Source organism: Helianthus annuus, chromosome 4 (assembly GCF_002127325.2).
Source record: "Helianthus annuus cultivar XRQ/B chromosome 4, HanXRQr2.0-SUNRISE, whole genome shotgun sequence".
Classification (NCBI taxonomy): Eukaryota; Viridiplantae; Streptophyta; class Magnoliopsida; order Asterales; family Asteraceae; genus Helianthus; species Helianthus annuus.
Window position 1 is genome coordinate 193,464,373 of NC_035436.2, and position 15,220 is coordinate 193,479,592.

The 15,220-nt window shown below is 36.1% G+C and overlaps 2 protein-coding genes across 3 annotated transcripts; one reads left to right on the top strand and one right to left on the bottom strand.

Moving 5' to 3' along the window:
- The first annotated feature begins 1,281 nt into the window (after nt 1–1,281).
- LOC110937678 (ribulose-1,5 bisphosphate carboxylase/oxygenase large subunit N-methyltransferase, chloroplastic) lies at nt 1,282–8,542 on the top strand. Of its 2 annotated transcripts, none has more exons than XM_022180129.2 (16): nt 1,282–1,394; nt 1,474–1,564; nt 1,810–1,984; nt 2,940–3,045; nt 3,127–3,209; nt 3,333–3,359; nt 3,476–3,606; nt 4,005–4,088; nt 4,707–4,787; nt 4,943–5,007; nt 5,089–5,145; nt 5,232–5,303; nt 5,396–5,635; nt 6,234–6,349; nt 6,419–6,520; nt 8,187–8,542. In XM_022180129.2, exons 1-16 carry the CDS (start codon nt 1,344–1,346, stop codon nt 8,335–8,337), a joined length of 1,632 nt encoding a protein of 543 aa, XP_022035821.1. In that variant the 5' UTR covers nt 1,282–1,343; the 3' UTR covers nt 8,338–8,542. The 2 variants fall into 2 exon arrangements, with proteins under 2 accessions (XP_022035821.1, XP_035844622.1); XM_035988729.1 differs by having other exon boundaries at nt 3,476–3,591.
- A 1,270-nt stretch (nt 8,543–9,812) lies between these two features.
- On the bottom strand, nt 9,813–14,184 carry LOC110937677 (UDP-galactose/UDP-glucose transporter 2). Its single transcript, XM_022180128.2, has 6 exons — nt 13,752–14,184; nt 11,414–11,442; nt 10,853–11,297; nt 10,651–10,752; nt 10,294–10,401; nt 9,813–10,227 (listed from the first exon to the last, which is right to left on the bottom strand). The coding sequence occupies exons 1-6, from the start codon at nt 13,878–13,880 to the stop codon at nt 9,997–9,999; spliced, it is 1,044 nt and encodes a 347-aa protein (XP_022035820.1). The 5' UTR covers nt 13,881–14,184; the 3' UTR covers nt 9,813–9,996.
- Nucleotides 14,185–15,220: the final 1,036 nt, after the last annotated feature.

Below are 15,220 nucleotides of genomic sequence, written 5' to 3' on the forward strand. Positions count from 1 at the left end.
CCAAACTCCACCTACACCCGAATTCGTACCGGAAACTCCACCCACACCACCTGAATCCTCTACGTGAAAAAAAAAACGAAACCATAAAAATAAAACAGAGGCCGAAAAGGAAAAAAACAAAAAAAGGATCGTCGCGTACATCCGTGGACAAGCGAAGAAGAGTTGGTGTTGACGAAAGCTTAGCTTTCGATTTCGGAGAATTCGGTTATAGGTAGATTTTTATTATATTTATTGTAAAAAAAATGAGTTAACTGTCATTTTTGTCTCTGTGGTTTGGTGGAAAATGTCACTTTAGTCCAAATTTTTTTTGCGCCAGTTCTGTCCTCAACATTTTTGAAACGTGTCATTTCAGTCCAGAAAGATAACGCCTTGCGCAAGTCCTTCCTCAAATTTTTTTTTTGGACGAAGTGACATTTTTCACTAAACACAGGGACGAAAATGACACTTAACTCTAAAAAAAATTCATTTTGTAACTATAATATATTTTTAATAGGTTTATTTTTTATAGGTATCAACCAACACAGTGACGATTTTTGGAACCGAAGTAACAACCTTTATCACAAAACTTTCGGACAAGATTTCTATCGGAAAAAATGATAGTCTATCGTCTAAGTGGCGTGAAATAAACATTGCCATGACCGCTTCAACGACAACTACAACAATTTAAAGAACAACCTAAAAGTGACGAAACGGACACCAACTTGTTGATGCGTGCGATGTCCTTGTATTCGGAAGGAAAAAAAGGGCCACTTTTAAATTTATTCATGGCACATTGCGAAAAACTGGCCAAAGTGGGCACGAGTACCTTTAGCGGGATGCTCGTACCTTTAGCGGGATGCTCGTACCGACTTTGAGATAAACTTAAGCGATGATGATTTTGAAGCCGAAATGCCACCGGGAAGTGATAAGTAAACGGGCTCAAAAATCATCAACTACGAGTGATGAAAAACACCCCGCTTTGGCCAACATCCAAGAAGAAATTAACGCGCTCAACCACATCCAATAAGAAATAAACACTCAAAAAATAAAGGCTTTTAGCCTTTACGAAGAAAAGCTAAAGGATTTGAAAATACACGAATAACACTATTCTGACGTACGCTGATGTGGTGTATACTTATCGAATAACACTCATTTTTCAAGCCTCTCTACGCTACACTACACTACGCTACACTAGACCATACCATACCATACCATACCATACCATGTGGTCTAACAAGTTTTAATTTTCTGTCATAAACAAGGACTGATACGTCGTTCATATAAAGTACAAGGACCCCATCTACAAGTGAAAAAATTTTTAAAAACCAAAACCCCAAACTAAAAAAAAGAAAACATTTGCAGCCATGGGAGACACTGAAGAATCAAAGCTTCAACTTCTTCTTGAATGGTTAAAGGTAACGCATAAACACCCTTTTTTCCCCACCTCTTCTCTCCATTCTTGCGTATTATTAACCTCTGATTCGAATTCCTCAGTTAAATGGAGTGGAATTACGCGGTTGTGACATCAAATACAACAATTCAAACAAAGGGTTTGGTGTATATTCATCTAATGCTGCCACTGATGGTAATCTCTAGCTTTATTCATTATTTTCTTATTTATGTTGTTGCCAATTTTATGTGATCTAAGAACAACGTTCATTTTTTTTTGTTATAACTTATATAAGATGGTGATAATTAGGGTTAAAATGTTTAGATCTTTAGGAGTTGATGGGACAAAATATGAATTTTTGATGTTAAATGTGGGTTATTATTTAATTATTAAAAAATCTATTTAGGGATTAATGGTTATTTATTTTGATATATTTGTAGGGGTTTTATTGGTGGTTCCTCTTAATTTGGCTATAACTCCAATGAGGGTATTGCAAGATCCTATTTTGGGACCTGTTTGCTCAGCAATGTTTGAGGAAGGAGAAGTGGATGACAGATTTTTGATAATCTTGTTTCTCACGTTCGAGTCTATACGAAAAAATTCTTCCTGGAAACCGTATGTAACTAAACTTTGATTTATGCTGCATATGTACATCATAAATATACATATATATATGTGTGGGCGCTCGGGGGGCAAAAGTGAAAGTGCGCTAATTTTAACGTTATTTTACTAATTTCGTGAAAATAATTTAAAAAGAGGGGGATGGTTAATCATGCATCATGTGGTGACGCTGATAGCCGAAAGACATGGGGGTACATGCACTAATCGACAGTTGTCTCAATTGTTGAGTGTTATGTGCCTTATGTCCAAGGCTTGATGCAAAACTACTATCGAGCCGGGGGGTCTCACTGGAAGCGGCCTCTCTATTCCTACGGGGTAGAGGTAAGCTTGGTTTTAAAATGCGCGCATAATGCGTGATGCGCCCGTTGCGCTAGTAAGAGCGCATCGCAACACCTGATGCGTTGCGTTTACATGATGCGGTGATATTGCGACAATTGCGCGTAATGCGCCCTACGCAAAATGCGCCATGATGCACGCATCATTGTTTGTTACGTTTTTTTTCCCAGATTTTATGAAATGGGTTGGGTTTTTTCAATAATTAATATTTTAGCATGCTTGATTTGAACCATTATGGTTCCTAAACACTTTTTATGGTTCTAGAAACATTTTAGGAAGCTTGATTTGAACCAAAAAGCACAATTCTTATCTTATTATGTCGATTGTTTTAGTATAAATAATTTTTTAGTATATTTTTATAAAGAGCGCATCGCATACGTGATGCGTTCGCATCACGCATTACGCATCACGCATCAGATTTTTGGACCAAACGCATCGGAGCGCATCACGCAATTTAAAACCAAGGAGGTAAGACTGTCTAGTGTCTACATCTTACCCTCCTCAGACCCTACCTTAGCTTTTCTATTGATGGGATTTACTGAGTATGATGATGATGATATATATATACAGATATACTTCTTTTTATGTATTGCAATGATTTTGAATAAATTAGGTACCTTGATATGCTTCCAACTACTTTCGGAATTCCACTTTGGTTCTCTGAAGACGAGTTGTCGGAGCTAAGTGGGACTACTTTGTTTAAGGCAACCGAATTGCAGGTGTTATTTTATTTCCACGAAAAATGTGGAATAAAGTTTGTTTTTTTTTCCTTAGGAGTTGTTAACGTGTGTATGCTACAGAAAAAGAGTTTGCGGTCCTTGTACGATGATAAAGTGAAAGAGCTTGTGAAGAAGCTTTTGATTCTTGATGGTGACTTAGAAAGGTGTACATCATATTTTTGTCCTCGACAACTTTAATTTTTGTTGTTGTTTACTAATCTCGTGAACTATTAACGGTGATGTTATTAGTTTAATAATGACAACTTCATGTCTTTTCTGTTTTGTAGCGAAGTATGCTTCAATGACTTTCTTTGGTATTAACCTTTCTCCAAAAGCTATATCCTAATTTCTATGATTCCCCGATTATTTTCTTCTTTTTTTGCATTAGCATTTTTACTCTTGAAATTGCGATTCCGGGATATTTTTATAGGGCGAATTCGATATTTTGGACTCGTGCTTTGAGTATCCCTCTTCCTCGCTCTTTTGTATTTCCCCAAATTCAAGAAGAAGAACATAATCATGCATCCAGTACAGAGTTAGCTAATGGTGATAATGACATAAGTGAGGTTTTAGAGTTAATTACTGTTTTCGTGTCCCTGTGGTTTGTCAAAAATCACTATTTCAGTCCATTAGTTTAAAAATTGTGATTTCAGTCCCTATGGTTTCACTTTCGTAACCATTTCAGTCCCTGTGGTTTCACTTTCGTAACCATTTCAATCCATTTATTCTGTTAAGTACAGGGACTGAAATGGTTACCAGGTGGACTGAAATGGTTACGAAAGTGAAACCACAGGGACTGAAATCGCAATTTTTAAACGAATGGACTGAAATAGTGATTTTTGACAAACCACAGGGAAGAAAACAGTTATTAACTCGAGGTTTTATTATGATTTTGATGATGAGAAAAATGTGATTATCTTATTATTCAAGTCAATGAAATATTTTTTTATTCATTTCAGAATTGGAGGTCAATACGTCTTCCATACAAGCAGAGACTGTTTGGGTCGAGGGTCTTGTTCCTGGCATTGATTTTTGCAACCATGGTAATCCAATTTATTTGTTGTTTGATTATTAAAAAAAAATATGCGAGTTGTTATTTGGGATATTGGATATGGGAATTGGTTAATCGTTAATGTATGTTTGAGTCTTGAGAACTGAGATAAACAGGATTTGGTTATGTATGTATTTGTATTGGTCATAGATGAGTTCTATGTCTTTTTTTTTTTGTACTTTGTAATATTAAAAAACAACTTATTTAGGTTATGCACGCGCATACTGGGTAGGGATAAAGGTTGTTTTTTTTGAACGGCCAACAAATCAATCCCGAGCACTCTCGGGGAACCCACTGGACAAACGGAGTACTCCGAGAGTAACCCGAGTCGTCCACCACCAATTTCGGGGAAAACCCGGTAACCTACCCCCCCCCCCCCCCCCCCCCCCCGCGTATGCACGACAGTAAAATTAACGGTAAAACCCGTTTGGCTCAAGGATCAAACCCAGGTTACCCTGGGTCTCCTATCACTGCCCATCAGTGCCTCACTCCTTTTTTGCACCAAATGAGAATTGAACTCGAGTCTTTGGGTAGGGATAAAGGTTGTAGATCTAAGAAGTGAGTAATTGGGTCAAAGTCAACAGTATAAGTCAAATATTTTGTCTTGCAGATTTGAAGGCTGCAGCAACATGGGAAGTTGATGGAACGGGATCAGCAACCGGCGTTCCTTTGTCCATGTATCTTCTTTCTGGTAATTAATTATCCCTAATTTGGTATCTTTATACTTCTTGACGTAACAACATAGTTTACGTATAATCTTTGGCTATTTTTATGTATTGAGGGAAGTATTTGGTTCTATTATTTTGAATTATTGATTTGACTGTTTTACCCTTTGTAATAAATTAGTTGAAGAAGCTCGTCTTAAAATTGGGGAAGAGATATCAATCAGCTACGGTAACAAAGGAAACGAGGTACAATTATCCTCATCATCATGATTTGTACAATTTTTTTTTTCTTTTTACCGTACTAATTGCGATATATTATTATTGCAGGAACTTCTATACCTATATGGATTTGTCACTGATAGTAACCCGAATGATTATATTATGGTAATTGTTAAATTCATTTATCGACCTTTTTATGGTTAGTTTCTTGGGGGTAATATGGTCATCTTACCATGTTTATTTCTTCACAGGTACACTATCCAGCCGAAGCTATCAAAGACGCACCGTTTTCACAAACCAAACTACAACTTCTAGAAGCACAAGTCGGTACCATTACACTATTACAATTTTCAAGGGCAGTTAACTAACAGACAAACAACTATCGTAACGGTTTAACTTATGATCAAATCTACAGAAAGCTGAAATGAGGTGCCTTTTATCAAAAAAATCGCTTGATCATGGGTTCTTTTCAAGTGAAAAAGAAACCAGAGATAAAGTCAAAGAGACTGAAGTTGTTAACTATAGTTGGAGCGGTCAACGCAAGACACCGTCTTACCTAAACAGCCTCGTTTTTCCCGACGAATTCTTAACGTGCTTGAGGACTATTGCCATGAGTGAAGATGAGATATTTTGGGTTTCGTCTTTGCTTGAAGAGGTGCGCTCCTATTCCTGCTCTAATTCTTGCATTATCGTTGCTCTCAATGTTAAGAAAATATTAAACTTGCCAACATTTTGAGTAAAATGCCATTTTCGTCCCTGAGGTTTGGCTAGTTTTGCGATTTCGTTCAAAGGTTTGTTTTTCCGCATCTGGATCCAAAAGGTTTTAAATCTTGCCATTTTCATCCGGCTCGTTAACTTCATCCATTTTTCTCCGTTAAGTCAGGGGTATTTCCGTCTTTTTTGTTAACTTAAAGGGCAATTCGGTCTTTTTCACTTTATGTACAAGTATTTTAAAATACCCCCAACGGAGAAAAAAGACGAAAATACCCCTGACTTAACGGAGGAAAATGGATGGAGTTAACGAGCGGGATGAAAATGGCAAGATTTTAAACCCTTTGGATCCAGCTGTGGAAAAACAAACCTTTGGACGAAAGTCACAAAGCTGGCCAAACCTCAGGGACGAAAATGGCATTTTACTCAAAAAAATTTTTATCTAAGGTAACCTTGTGAAAATAATGGTGTAGCAGTTGATGTGTCGGTAACTTTGATCATGTTTGTGGCATATGAGTAACCTACATTTTTGCGTATAAAAGCTTGTTGATTCGGAAGGGGACAGACAACCATCGGATATAGAAGTACGTGCAGCTGTATGGGAAGCTTGTGGGGATGCGGGCGCCCTACAATTGCTCGTTGATCTTCTAAATACACGGTTGGCCTACGTTTTAGTTTCTTACCCTTAGAAAAATCAAATTGACTTGTGGTTTCGTGAAATTTGAAGGATGATGGATCTTGAAGAGGGGTCAGGAACGGAAGATTCTGACACCGAGTTACTTGAGAAGGCCGTCTGCTACAAAAACAAAACGCCAGAAGATGGCAAAAGGTACGCAAGAAAGTCAAATTTTGACTTTTAAAGTTTTATTTCACAATTGACAAGTATTATTTATATTTTCTGAGATACAAGAAACTAAATAAAATGTTGGTTAAAATTGAACTTTAAAGGACCAGGTTTGAACCTTGAATAATCATATAATGGATTCTTATTTATGTGGGTAAGCATTGACTACTTTGCTTATATAGATTATTATTTTGTCACAATGTTTTAAATACCGCTTCATACTGGCCGATAATACCGGTAATATGGGCCGTTGACCTCGAGCTCAGTACGATAAGGACCGGTTAAACTAACAAACAGTAAATGTTATGTGGATTCTTATTTTGGGTGGGTAAGCATTGACTACTTTACTTATATAGATTAGAGTTAAATGCCATTTTAGTCCCTGTGGTTTGGGCCATTTTACCAGTTTAGTCCCAAGGTTTCATTTTTCGTCTCCGGGTCCAAAAAGGTTTCATCGTTGCCATTTTAGTTCACTGGGTTAACTTCATCTATTTTTTCTGTCAACGAGAAAGGGCAATTCGGTCATTTTTTATGTAATTTTGTTAACTAGAAGGCAATTCGGCCATGTAAATGACCAAATTGCCCTTCTCGTTAACAGAAAAAATGGATGAAGTTAACCCAGTGGACTAAAATGGCAACGGTGAAACCTTTTTGAACCCACAGGGAAAAATGAAACCCTTGGACTAAACTGGCGAAATGGCCCAAACCACAGGGACTAAAATGGCATTCAACTCTATAGAATTTTATTTGCTCACAATGTTTTAAATACCGCTTCATACTGGCCGATAATACCGGTAATATGGGCCGCTGACCTCGAGCCCGGACCCCGGTACGATAAGGACGGTTAAACTAGCAAACAGTAAATGTTATGTGCCGGTGGTAAATCCGATAATACCGGTTCAATCTGTTGTATCGGTTTTGTTAATCTACAAATTTGATTTTTAAATTTGTAATAAAATCCCGATAATTCCATGATTTACCTTCCATACTTTGGTAAAAAAATTGAAAAAAAACCTAAAGATCATTGATCGCTTGCCGCAAACAGTTCCAGGCTACTTATCCATTCCATTGTTGCATTCAAAGTTCAAATCGAGTACTTGTGGTGTGTTTTTTGGATTATTTTTTTTTTTTATTATAGTTATGGAATCATGTACTTATAGATTATTTTTTAAGTTGAAGTTGTATTATTATGGAATTATAGGGTTAACTAGTCAACCTGGTATAACCGCCCGGTACAAGCCAGTACTCCCGGTTAAACCATTTCTAAGCCCTATCCGGTACAGTTTAAAAACCGGTTTGTAAAACAATGATTTTGTCTGGCTTTTTGCAAATTTTCTAATTATTTAGAAGTAGAAACAAAGTCAAAAGTGTTTTTCTAGGCAGGTCAGCAATAGCTATCAATATTTAACTAAATTTAATACATTGTTTAAGGCAGATGTAATTTGAGTTACATGAAAGGGCATTTATGACATTTAGCTACATTTTGAGAATATTGCTGACCTGCCTAGAAAAACACTTTTGACTTTATGATATTTTCATGATGATAAAGTCAAAGTCAAACATGATGTTAGGTTGTTCAAAAAGGCCTTTTTCTCCCTATCTATCTAACACTAATATTTTCTTCTCTTTTTATAAAATTATCTGATTGAAGCAATGGCACCAATGAAGCATCTAAGAATGAAGAAATGAGTCGAAACAAATATGCAAGCATAGTGTACAGGCGAGGTCAAAAGCAACTCACCCGACAATTCCTCAAAGAAGCAGAACACGCGTTACAGTTAGCTTTGAGTGAAAGTAATTAAAACATACCGTTTTAACGACTTTCAACTCCGTTTCTTACTAGACATTAGTAGTTTAGTATCTTAAGTATATTGTTTTGTGTTAAACTTCTGGGATTAACTTGTACATGTTGCTATTGGCTGGATGTTGGTTATTTTAAGCCCAGATGGGAAGTTATATATGATTATGATATACTGGCTTGGATTTTGAAGCTTGTATATTTAAACCCTTGTTTTTTTTTTTTGGTTTAATATAGAAACCTCAAACTAACTCATTTTCTGCTTGTAGCTTGTTTTACCATTTTTAATAAATAAGCTAGTGGGTTACTACCCGCGTTTTGCAGTGGGTTTGAAACGTAGATAAAAATAAGCAAATCCCGAGGGTCAGTTTACGTGAAGATAAAAGGAAATCACGTCGCGACAGTTTTCAAAAATCATAGAAATGTTATTTGTTAAGTTCGTTACGATATCGATACTCGTTATAACAATAAAAATGAACATATGTGGCAAGTTCGGAATGTAACTAAAATTACGTACTAACGACTATACGTGTGGAAAATTTAGAAAAAATATTAAGTTGCAAGGAAAACTAAAAAGAAACGAAAGAAAACAAGTAAAAGGTAAAAACTAAAAAAACAAGTAAAAGATAAAAACTAAAAGTTCATCGTCTAAATAGTAATTACGGTAAAATATAGAAAAGTAAAATTTGGGGGTCTAAATATAGCAATTATAATATAAGGGTAAATAATAATAATAAAAAAAAAAAACTTTTGAGAGGCTAAATATTTCATTATTAAAGTAGAGGATTGATGTAAACAAAATAGCCTTTTAAAATAATAATAATAATAATTATTATTATTAGTAACTCATGTTCCGCCTAAATCTTGGTTGGTATCATTTACTATCATAAAACAAAGAGTTAACTTTTGTTTTACTCCATGTGGTTTGGTCATTTTAATGGTTTTGTTTTTAATAGTTTAAAAATAGTCATTTTCTTCTCTGATCTTTCGAGTTGTCGCCAGTTTGCTTCCTAACTCTAACTCAGTTGAAACGTTCAATTAAAAGTAGCGGTATTTCGGTGGTTTACTCTCTAGCTCTAACTCAATTAAAACGTTTAGTTAAAAGTTGCGGTAGTCGTGGTCGGCAGGTGGTAATTGCAGGTGGTGGTGGATGGCGGTGACCGGTAGAAAGAGTGGATGGAAAGATGGATGATCAAAAAAGAATTATTTATACACATGTAAATAAACAAGTTATAGGTTTATTTAGGTGAAAAAACCCTTCAGCCCTTCTTTTATCTATAAAATTACCAAAATACCCTTCTAGTTAATGGATTTTTTAGATGGAGTTAGAGGTAGAAAGCAAAATGACGATACGTTAGAAAAATCAAGGAGAAAAATGGCTATTTTTAAACTATTGGGGCAAAACCGTTAAAATGACCAAATCACATTGAGCAAAATGGGAGTCAACTCTAAAACAAAACATCAGAAACCAAGAACATATAGATAAATTATTATTGATTATTGATGTGGGCTTGTAACTTGTAAATTAATTTATCCTTCAATTATTGTCCATGTCCACAAACCACCTCAAAAGAAGGCAGCAAACTGAATAAATTTTCCTAGGCATCTTTCTTTACCCAAACACAAAAAAAAACCAAGTAAATAAATAAACATTATTATATGATCAAACCAAAGGTCTCCTTTCTTCCTCTTCATTTCGTCGGTTTTCGTCTCTAGCCAACGGCAACTCTTTCATCTTCGGAACCATTCTTGGAGCCGGTTTGTTCTCGGGTATCATCTTCAAAATGATTCCCATGGAGATCAAGATCAAACCCGTCCCGTGTTGCTCTGTCAATGGCTTTGTGAATATCAAGTATGATAGCAACAAAGTCACCGCCTTTCTGGCTGTCGTTATCTGTCATAAGTACAAGCTCATAAGTACCGATTCAAAGTGGGGATTTGGAGTTAAAAGAAAATGTACCATTGCAGTGGTGGCGGCTCCGAATAGGGCAATTAGGGAAAGAACCGAGACTTGACCGATAAACGTTGCCATTGCTTCAAACACTAGGACACCATACACATAAGGGTGCTGTACCCAACAAAACAAAATTTATCAAAAATATGAAATATAAATAAAAACTAATATTACACTAAGGCTCGACGAGCCTGACGAGCTTCACATGCCAGGCTCAAGCTCGATAAATAAACGAGCTTTCATTTTGGGCTCGAGCTCTTTAAGGCACGGCTCATTTCGAGCTTTTTCTCGAGCAGCTCGTGAGTCACTCAGCTCGTTTGCACCCCTAACTAGGATGGACTAATTAAACAAAAGAAACTTCACCTGAGAGCAAGAACTCCACGCTTTGAATAATTCGCCGGTCAAAAGCATTGGAGGAATCAGAAAAGGCAAACCCACAACAGTCGAGCAAAATAGCATCTCCATCTGCACAAGAAACCCAATATTTCCATAAAATTAACAAAAAATAACGGCTTTTTCTTCGTCCACAAGTGACATATCAGTTATCAAGCCACATTCAAATCACCTGTGTCGTATCGGGATTCATGGTAAATATAGCTTCTTGAAAATTCCCAAGAAACGAATCCATGATCAAAGCGCCAGAAACCATGACAACACCAAGAATGCTAAAATTTGGGGAAGTATTTGCATCCGCAAGCGTGAATAGTATCAAACCAACAACTAATAGTAACGCAGAAACGTACTCATGAGGAGGGTATTTTCGTCTTAACCCTGGAATAAACGCTCCCATGATCATCACCGGAAGAACCTTGGTGGATTTAAACATGAGTTGAGCAGGGTAATTTAGGAAAGCTAAAGACCCTTTGGTGAGACCGTGAGAACCCATAAGAACCGCTGAGAGCTTAACGTACGTCTTCCATGGGTTCACCATTTGTTTTGTGGTGAACCCTTGCAAATAAATCAACGCGAGGTAGACCCATCCTTGAATGAATGTAAAATACCAGCCGTAACTACACAAAATATAAGTACCAAAAAAAGTCGACATTTTTAAGCAAATATTTAACGTTATTGATACTTTAAAGAAAGCTAGAATTCAAGATTTGATTATTTAATATAAATAACTGACCTGAATTTGAGCCTATTATATACATATTCCTGTAAAAAAAAGCAGCATGAATGTAATTAATTAGCATTATAATTTCTAATCAACACAGAAAGTAACCAATACTGCTACTCACAATACAAAAGTCCATGTTTGACTTTTGAAGGTCAAATAGTATATTTTACCATATCAAATAGAAACGACAATAAGGTGTTGTTTGTTTTTTAAGAGGTAAAATGTCTGCAGTATGCGGACTACATCTGCAGACATCTTTAGAAGAAAAGGTGGACCAAATCTCTGCAGTCTGTAAGAAGAAGGCTGTTTGTTTTTTAACGTACGCCGACTTCTAAAATAAACTGGTGGTGGTGTAGGTGGTGGTGGGTGGTGCTGCTGCTGGACGATGATGGTGGTAGACGATGGTGGTGGGTGGTGGTGGTGATGGACAGTGGTGGGTGGTGGACGGTGGTGGTGATGGACAGTGGTGGGTGGTGGACGGTGGTGGTGGTGGTGGTGATGGGCGGTAGTGGGTGTTGGACGGTGGTGGTGAACTGTGGTGGTGGTGGTGATGGGCGGTGGTGGTGAGTGGTGGTGTTTAATCCTCAGCAGACCTTAGAAGATATTAGAAGTCGTTGGACTAAGTCTGCACCAAGAAGAGCTCGCGCAGACGTTTTTTAATGAAACGTCTTCGGAAAAACAAACAGTCTGCGCGTGGCAATGTCTGCGCGTGGTCTGCGCGGCCAGACAGAAGAGCCTGCGCAGAGCTTTTCAGAAAAAACAAAGAGCACCTAAGTCTCATATGCAAATAAGTAAATAACAATATTAAACTATATGAAATATTATCAAATAGACACTAGTTTAAGAATCATAAAACTAAAAAAATCATGCACAATACAGAAGTCCATGTTTGACTTTTGAAAGCCAAATGATATATTTTACAACCTCAGACAATTAATCTCATATGGGAATAAGTAATAACAACATTAAACCATATGAAAGATTATTAAATAGACACTAGTTTAAGAATAATAAAACTAAAAAAATATGCACAAAAATACATAGTTAGATAGCACCAAGTTTAAGACTTTGAAAACTCAAGAAAGACTCTACCTAAACTAAACTTAATGTCTAATTTCTAAACAATTAAAGTACAACAGCTTTAAGTGGTATACAAAACTTTTTTATGTAATTTTACATATGTTACAGAAAGGGCCTTTATTATATATCAATTGCCATTCTTTTCCTTTATGACATAAAATGCAAGAAAGACTTGTACTTTGAGCATTAAAAGTTGAATTTTCCACCAGATAAGACCAAACTTCAGTGCTATGAGTCCCAATCTATCTCTAATGTGACCCACGAAAATGTTGGTCACTTGACAAGCAATGTGGGGCTTGAAGGTAACTATGCAAGTACCAATGAACTCAACCTATGAACTTGGTGGACCAAAATAAATAATTTTTTTTTAATATTTGACTATTTGTAGGGAAATTTATTAAATTAACAATTCATACTCAAAGTAAGCTGATGATATCATCCAAAACTCTAGACAAACTACCTCTTGCACGGATTATGCCTTGATACCAAATTGAGATAAGAATTATATTTATAGCTTGAGTAGGACCCATCTAGGATTCACCAAAGTTTCAAGGCAAGTAGGCAACAATCAAGTACTTAAAATCTTTTAATAAAAATTCCGGATAAAAAGTAACATATTTTAGGAAAAAGTAAAAGCTTAAGATGAAGAAAGAGTCCATAAAAAGCCTAAAAAATATCCAAAAATATTGTGAAGGCAGTTTGCACAAAGTTTTGCATGCAAGCAATCAAGAAAAGTAGAAAACTTTAATTCTTATTTAATTATTTACACAATATATTTACTAAAAATATCATAATTTCTCCAAGAAAAATCCAAATTGTAAAAAAAAAAATCATCAAATCAATCATGGGTTTGTGAAAAAAACAAGATTCTTGAACAAGCTCTGCAGATCAAAACTGGGTTTCTGAACAAATACCCAATTCTTGAAAATAACCATCATATGAAGAACCAGAAACCCTTTAATAATTATAAGAAATAAAATAAAATATGGGTTCATGAAATTATGACATTACAACAAAAAATCTTGTTAAAAAAACTCAAACTTTACATGAATAAAAAAAACCCTAAAAAATTCAAGAAAAAAAAAACAGAGGGTTTAAAACAATTACCTCACAAACACCATTAACAGAAAATCAAATATGGGTTTATAAAATTATGACACCACAACAAAAATCTTGTTAATAAAAATCCAAACTTTACATTACATAAAAAACAAAAACCCTAAACATTTCAAGAAAAAAAATAACAGAGGGTTTTGAAAACAAATACCTCACAAACACCATTAACAAGATACCCAAAGAAAAACCCTGAAGAACAGATGAGAAATTGCTGCCATTTTGGTCGATCGGATAGGGAAATGCCAAAGAGAGATCGAGATTGTTCTTCGTTGTTCTTCATGTTTCTTGCAACAGTTGATGAAAAAGTTTAGAACTTTGCTAAAGATTGATGGATGAATTGTTGTTCATATAAAGAAATTGATGATCAAGTGAGATTTGTGCATGTTGACTTTAGAGAGAGAAAGAATTGATTAAAGGGAGCGTATCGGTTCAATCACGTTAAGCATGTATTGAAAACATATGAAAAATAATAAATAAAGGTTTTTAATTTTGTGTAGAGAGAGAAAGCTTGAAGAGAGAGAGAGAGAGAGAGAGTAAAGAGAGATTATGGTTTAGGAGGGGGCCAACTCAGGACGGAGAAGAGGGGTGTGTATATTAGGAGACTTTGACAAAGTTTGTAGTCAAAGATATTATTTTTGTTTTTAGGAGTAAACTTCCATTTTGGTCCATGTTGTTTAATAACTTTTGTCATTTTAGTCTAAATCTTAAACATTTTAAATCTGGGTCCTTGTGGTTTTACTTTTATTGTCATTTTAGTCCAAAATCCAAAAACCCCCTATTTTGACTGTTGCAACCTGATTATTTTGTCTTTTTGTTCAAGGGCATTTTGGTCATTTTAATTTTATTATAACATACTAATATCTAAAACACATGGCTGACCATCATCTTCTTCAAAGTTCAACTCAATATCCCTCTCACCACCACCATCCTATCCTGCACCGCCACCAACCATCGTGCAAACACCGCACCACAAGAACCTTGTCGGTTACCCTCTTCAGCTCCCACCGTTTTCTCCTCTTTCCCCCTTTCAGGTCTACAAGGAATCAAGCAGCTAAACTCTGATCCAAATGCCCTCAAAGCCTCACAAATAGTCACCGAAAATGCACCCAACTCCTCTGCACCTGTGAACATTCTTGATTCTGACTTTGACTCTGATTCTGACCACCATTTGGGCCAAGATTCAAACTTTCTTTATCTTTATAACCTATAACCGAAACTGATCCTTTAAAACCATCTACCACACCCTCCATCTCACTCCTAAGCATATCTATAACACATCTGCAAAACCTGCAACTCGCCGGAATAACGAAGCTCTCCAGAAATGTTCAGAAACCCTTTATCCCCCTCGTTCGGTATACTTTTCTCACCTCTTTTCATTTATTTTGTCAATCATAACAAAACCCCTATAGATGCAATGTTAAAGGTAACCTGTACAACTTGAATTTGGGATTTCAGGTAACTAGGGTTTCGGATTAGGGTTAAGTCTTGAAGATGATGGCTTCTCCAAACGGATTGCTTCTCCAAACGGATCTCCGACTAGTTCATCCTCCCCAAACCAATTTCTGGTCAATTTATGGAGAGTGATGGGTGATGGAGATTTTAATGGTGGTGGGTGGCCGG

Coding starts and splice junctions, on each gene's coding strand:
- LOC110937677 (XM_022180128.2), bottom strand. CDS start 13,880: ATGAAGAACAACGAAGAACAATCTCGATCTCTCTTTGGCATTTCCCTA. Junction 11,443..13,751: donor TTGTTAATGGTGTTTGTGAG/GTATTTGTTTTC, acceptor TTTTTTTTACAG/GAATATGTATATAATAGGCT. Junction 10,753..10,852: donor TGAATCCCGATACGACACAG/GTGATTTGAATG, acceptor TTTCTTGTGCAG/ATGGAGATGCTATTTTGCTC.
- LOC110937678 (XM_022180129.2), top strand. CDS start 1,344: ATGGGAGACACTGAAGAATCAAAGCTTCAACTTCTTCTTGAATGGTTA. Junction 1,395..1,473: donor TTCTTCTTGAATGGTTAAAG/GTAACGCATAAA, acceptor CGAATTCCTCAG/TTAAATGGAGTGGAATTACG. Junction 3,210..3,332: donor CTTGATGGTGACTTAGAAAG/GTGTACATCATA, acceptor TCTGTTTTGTAG/CGAAGTATGCTTCAATGACT.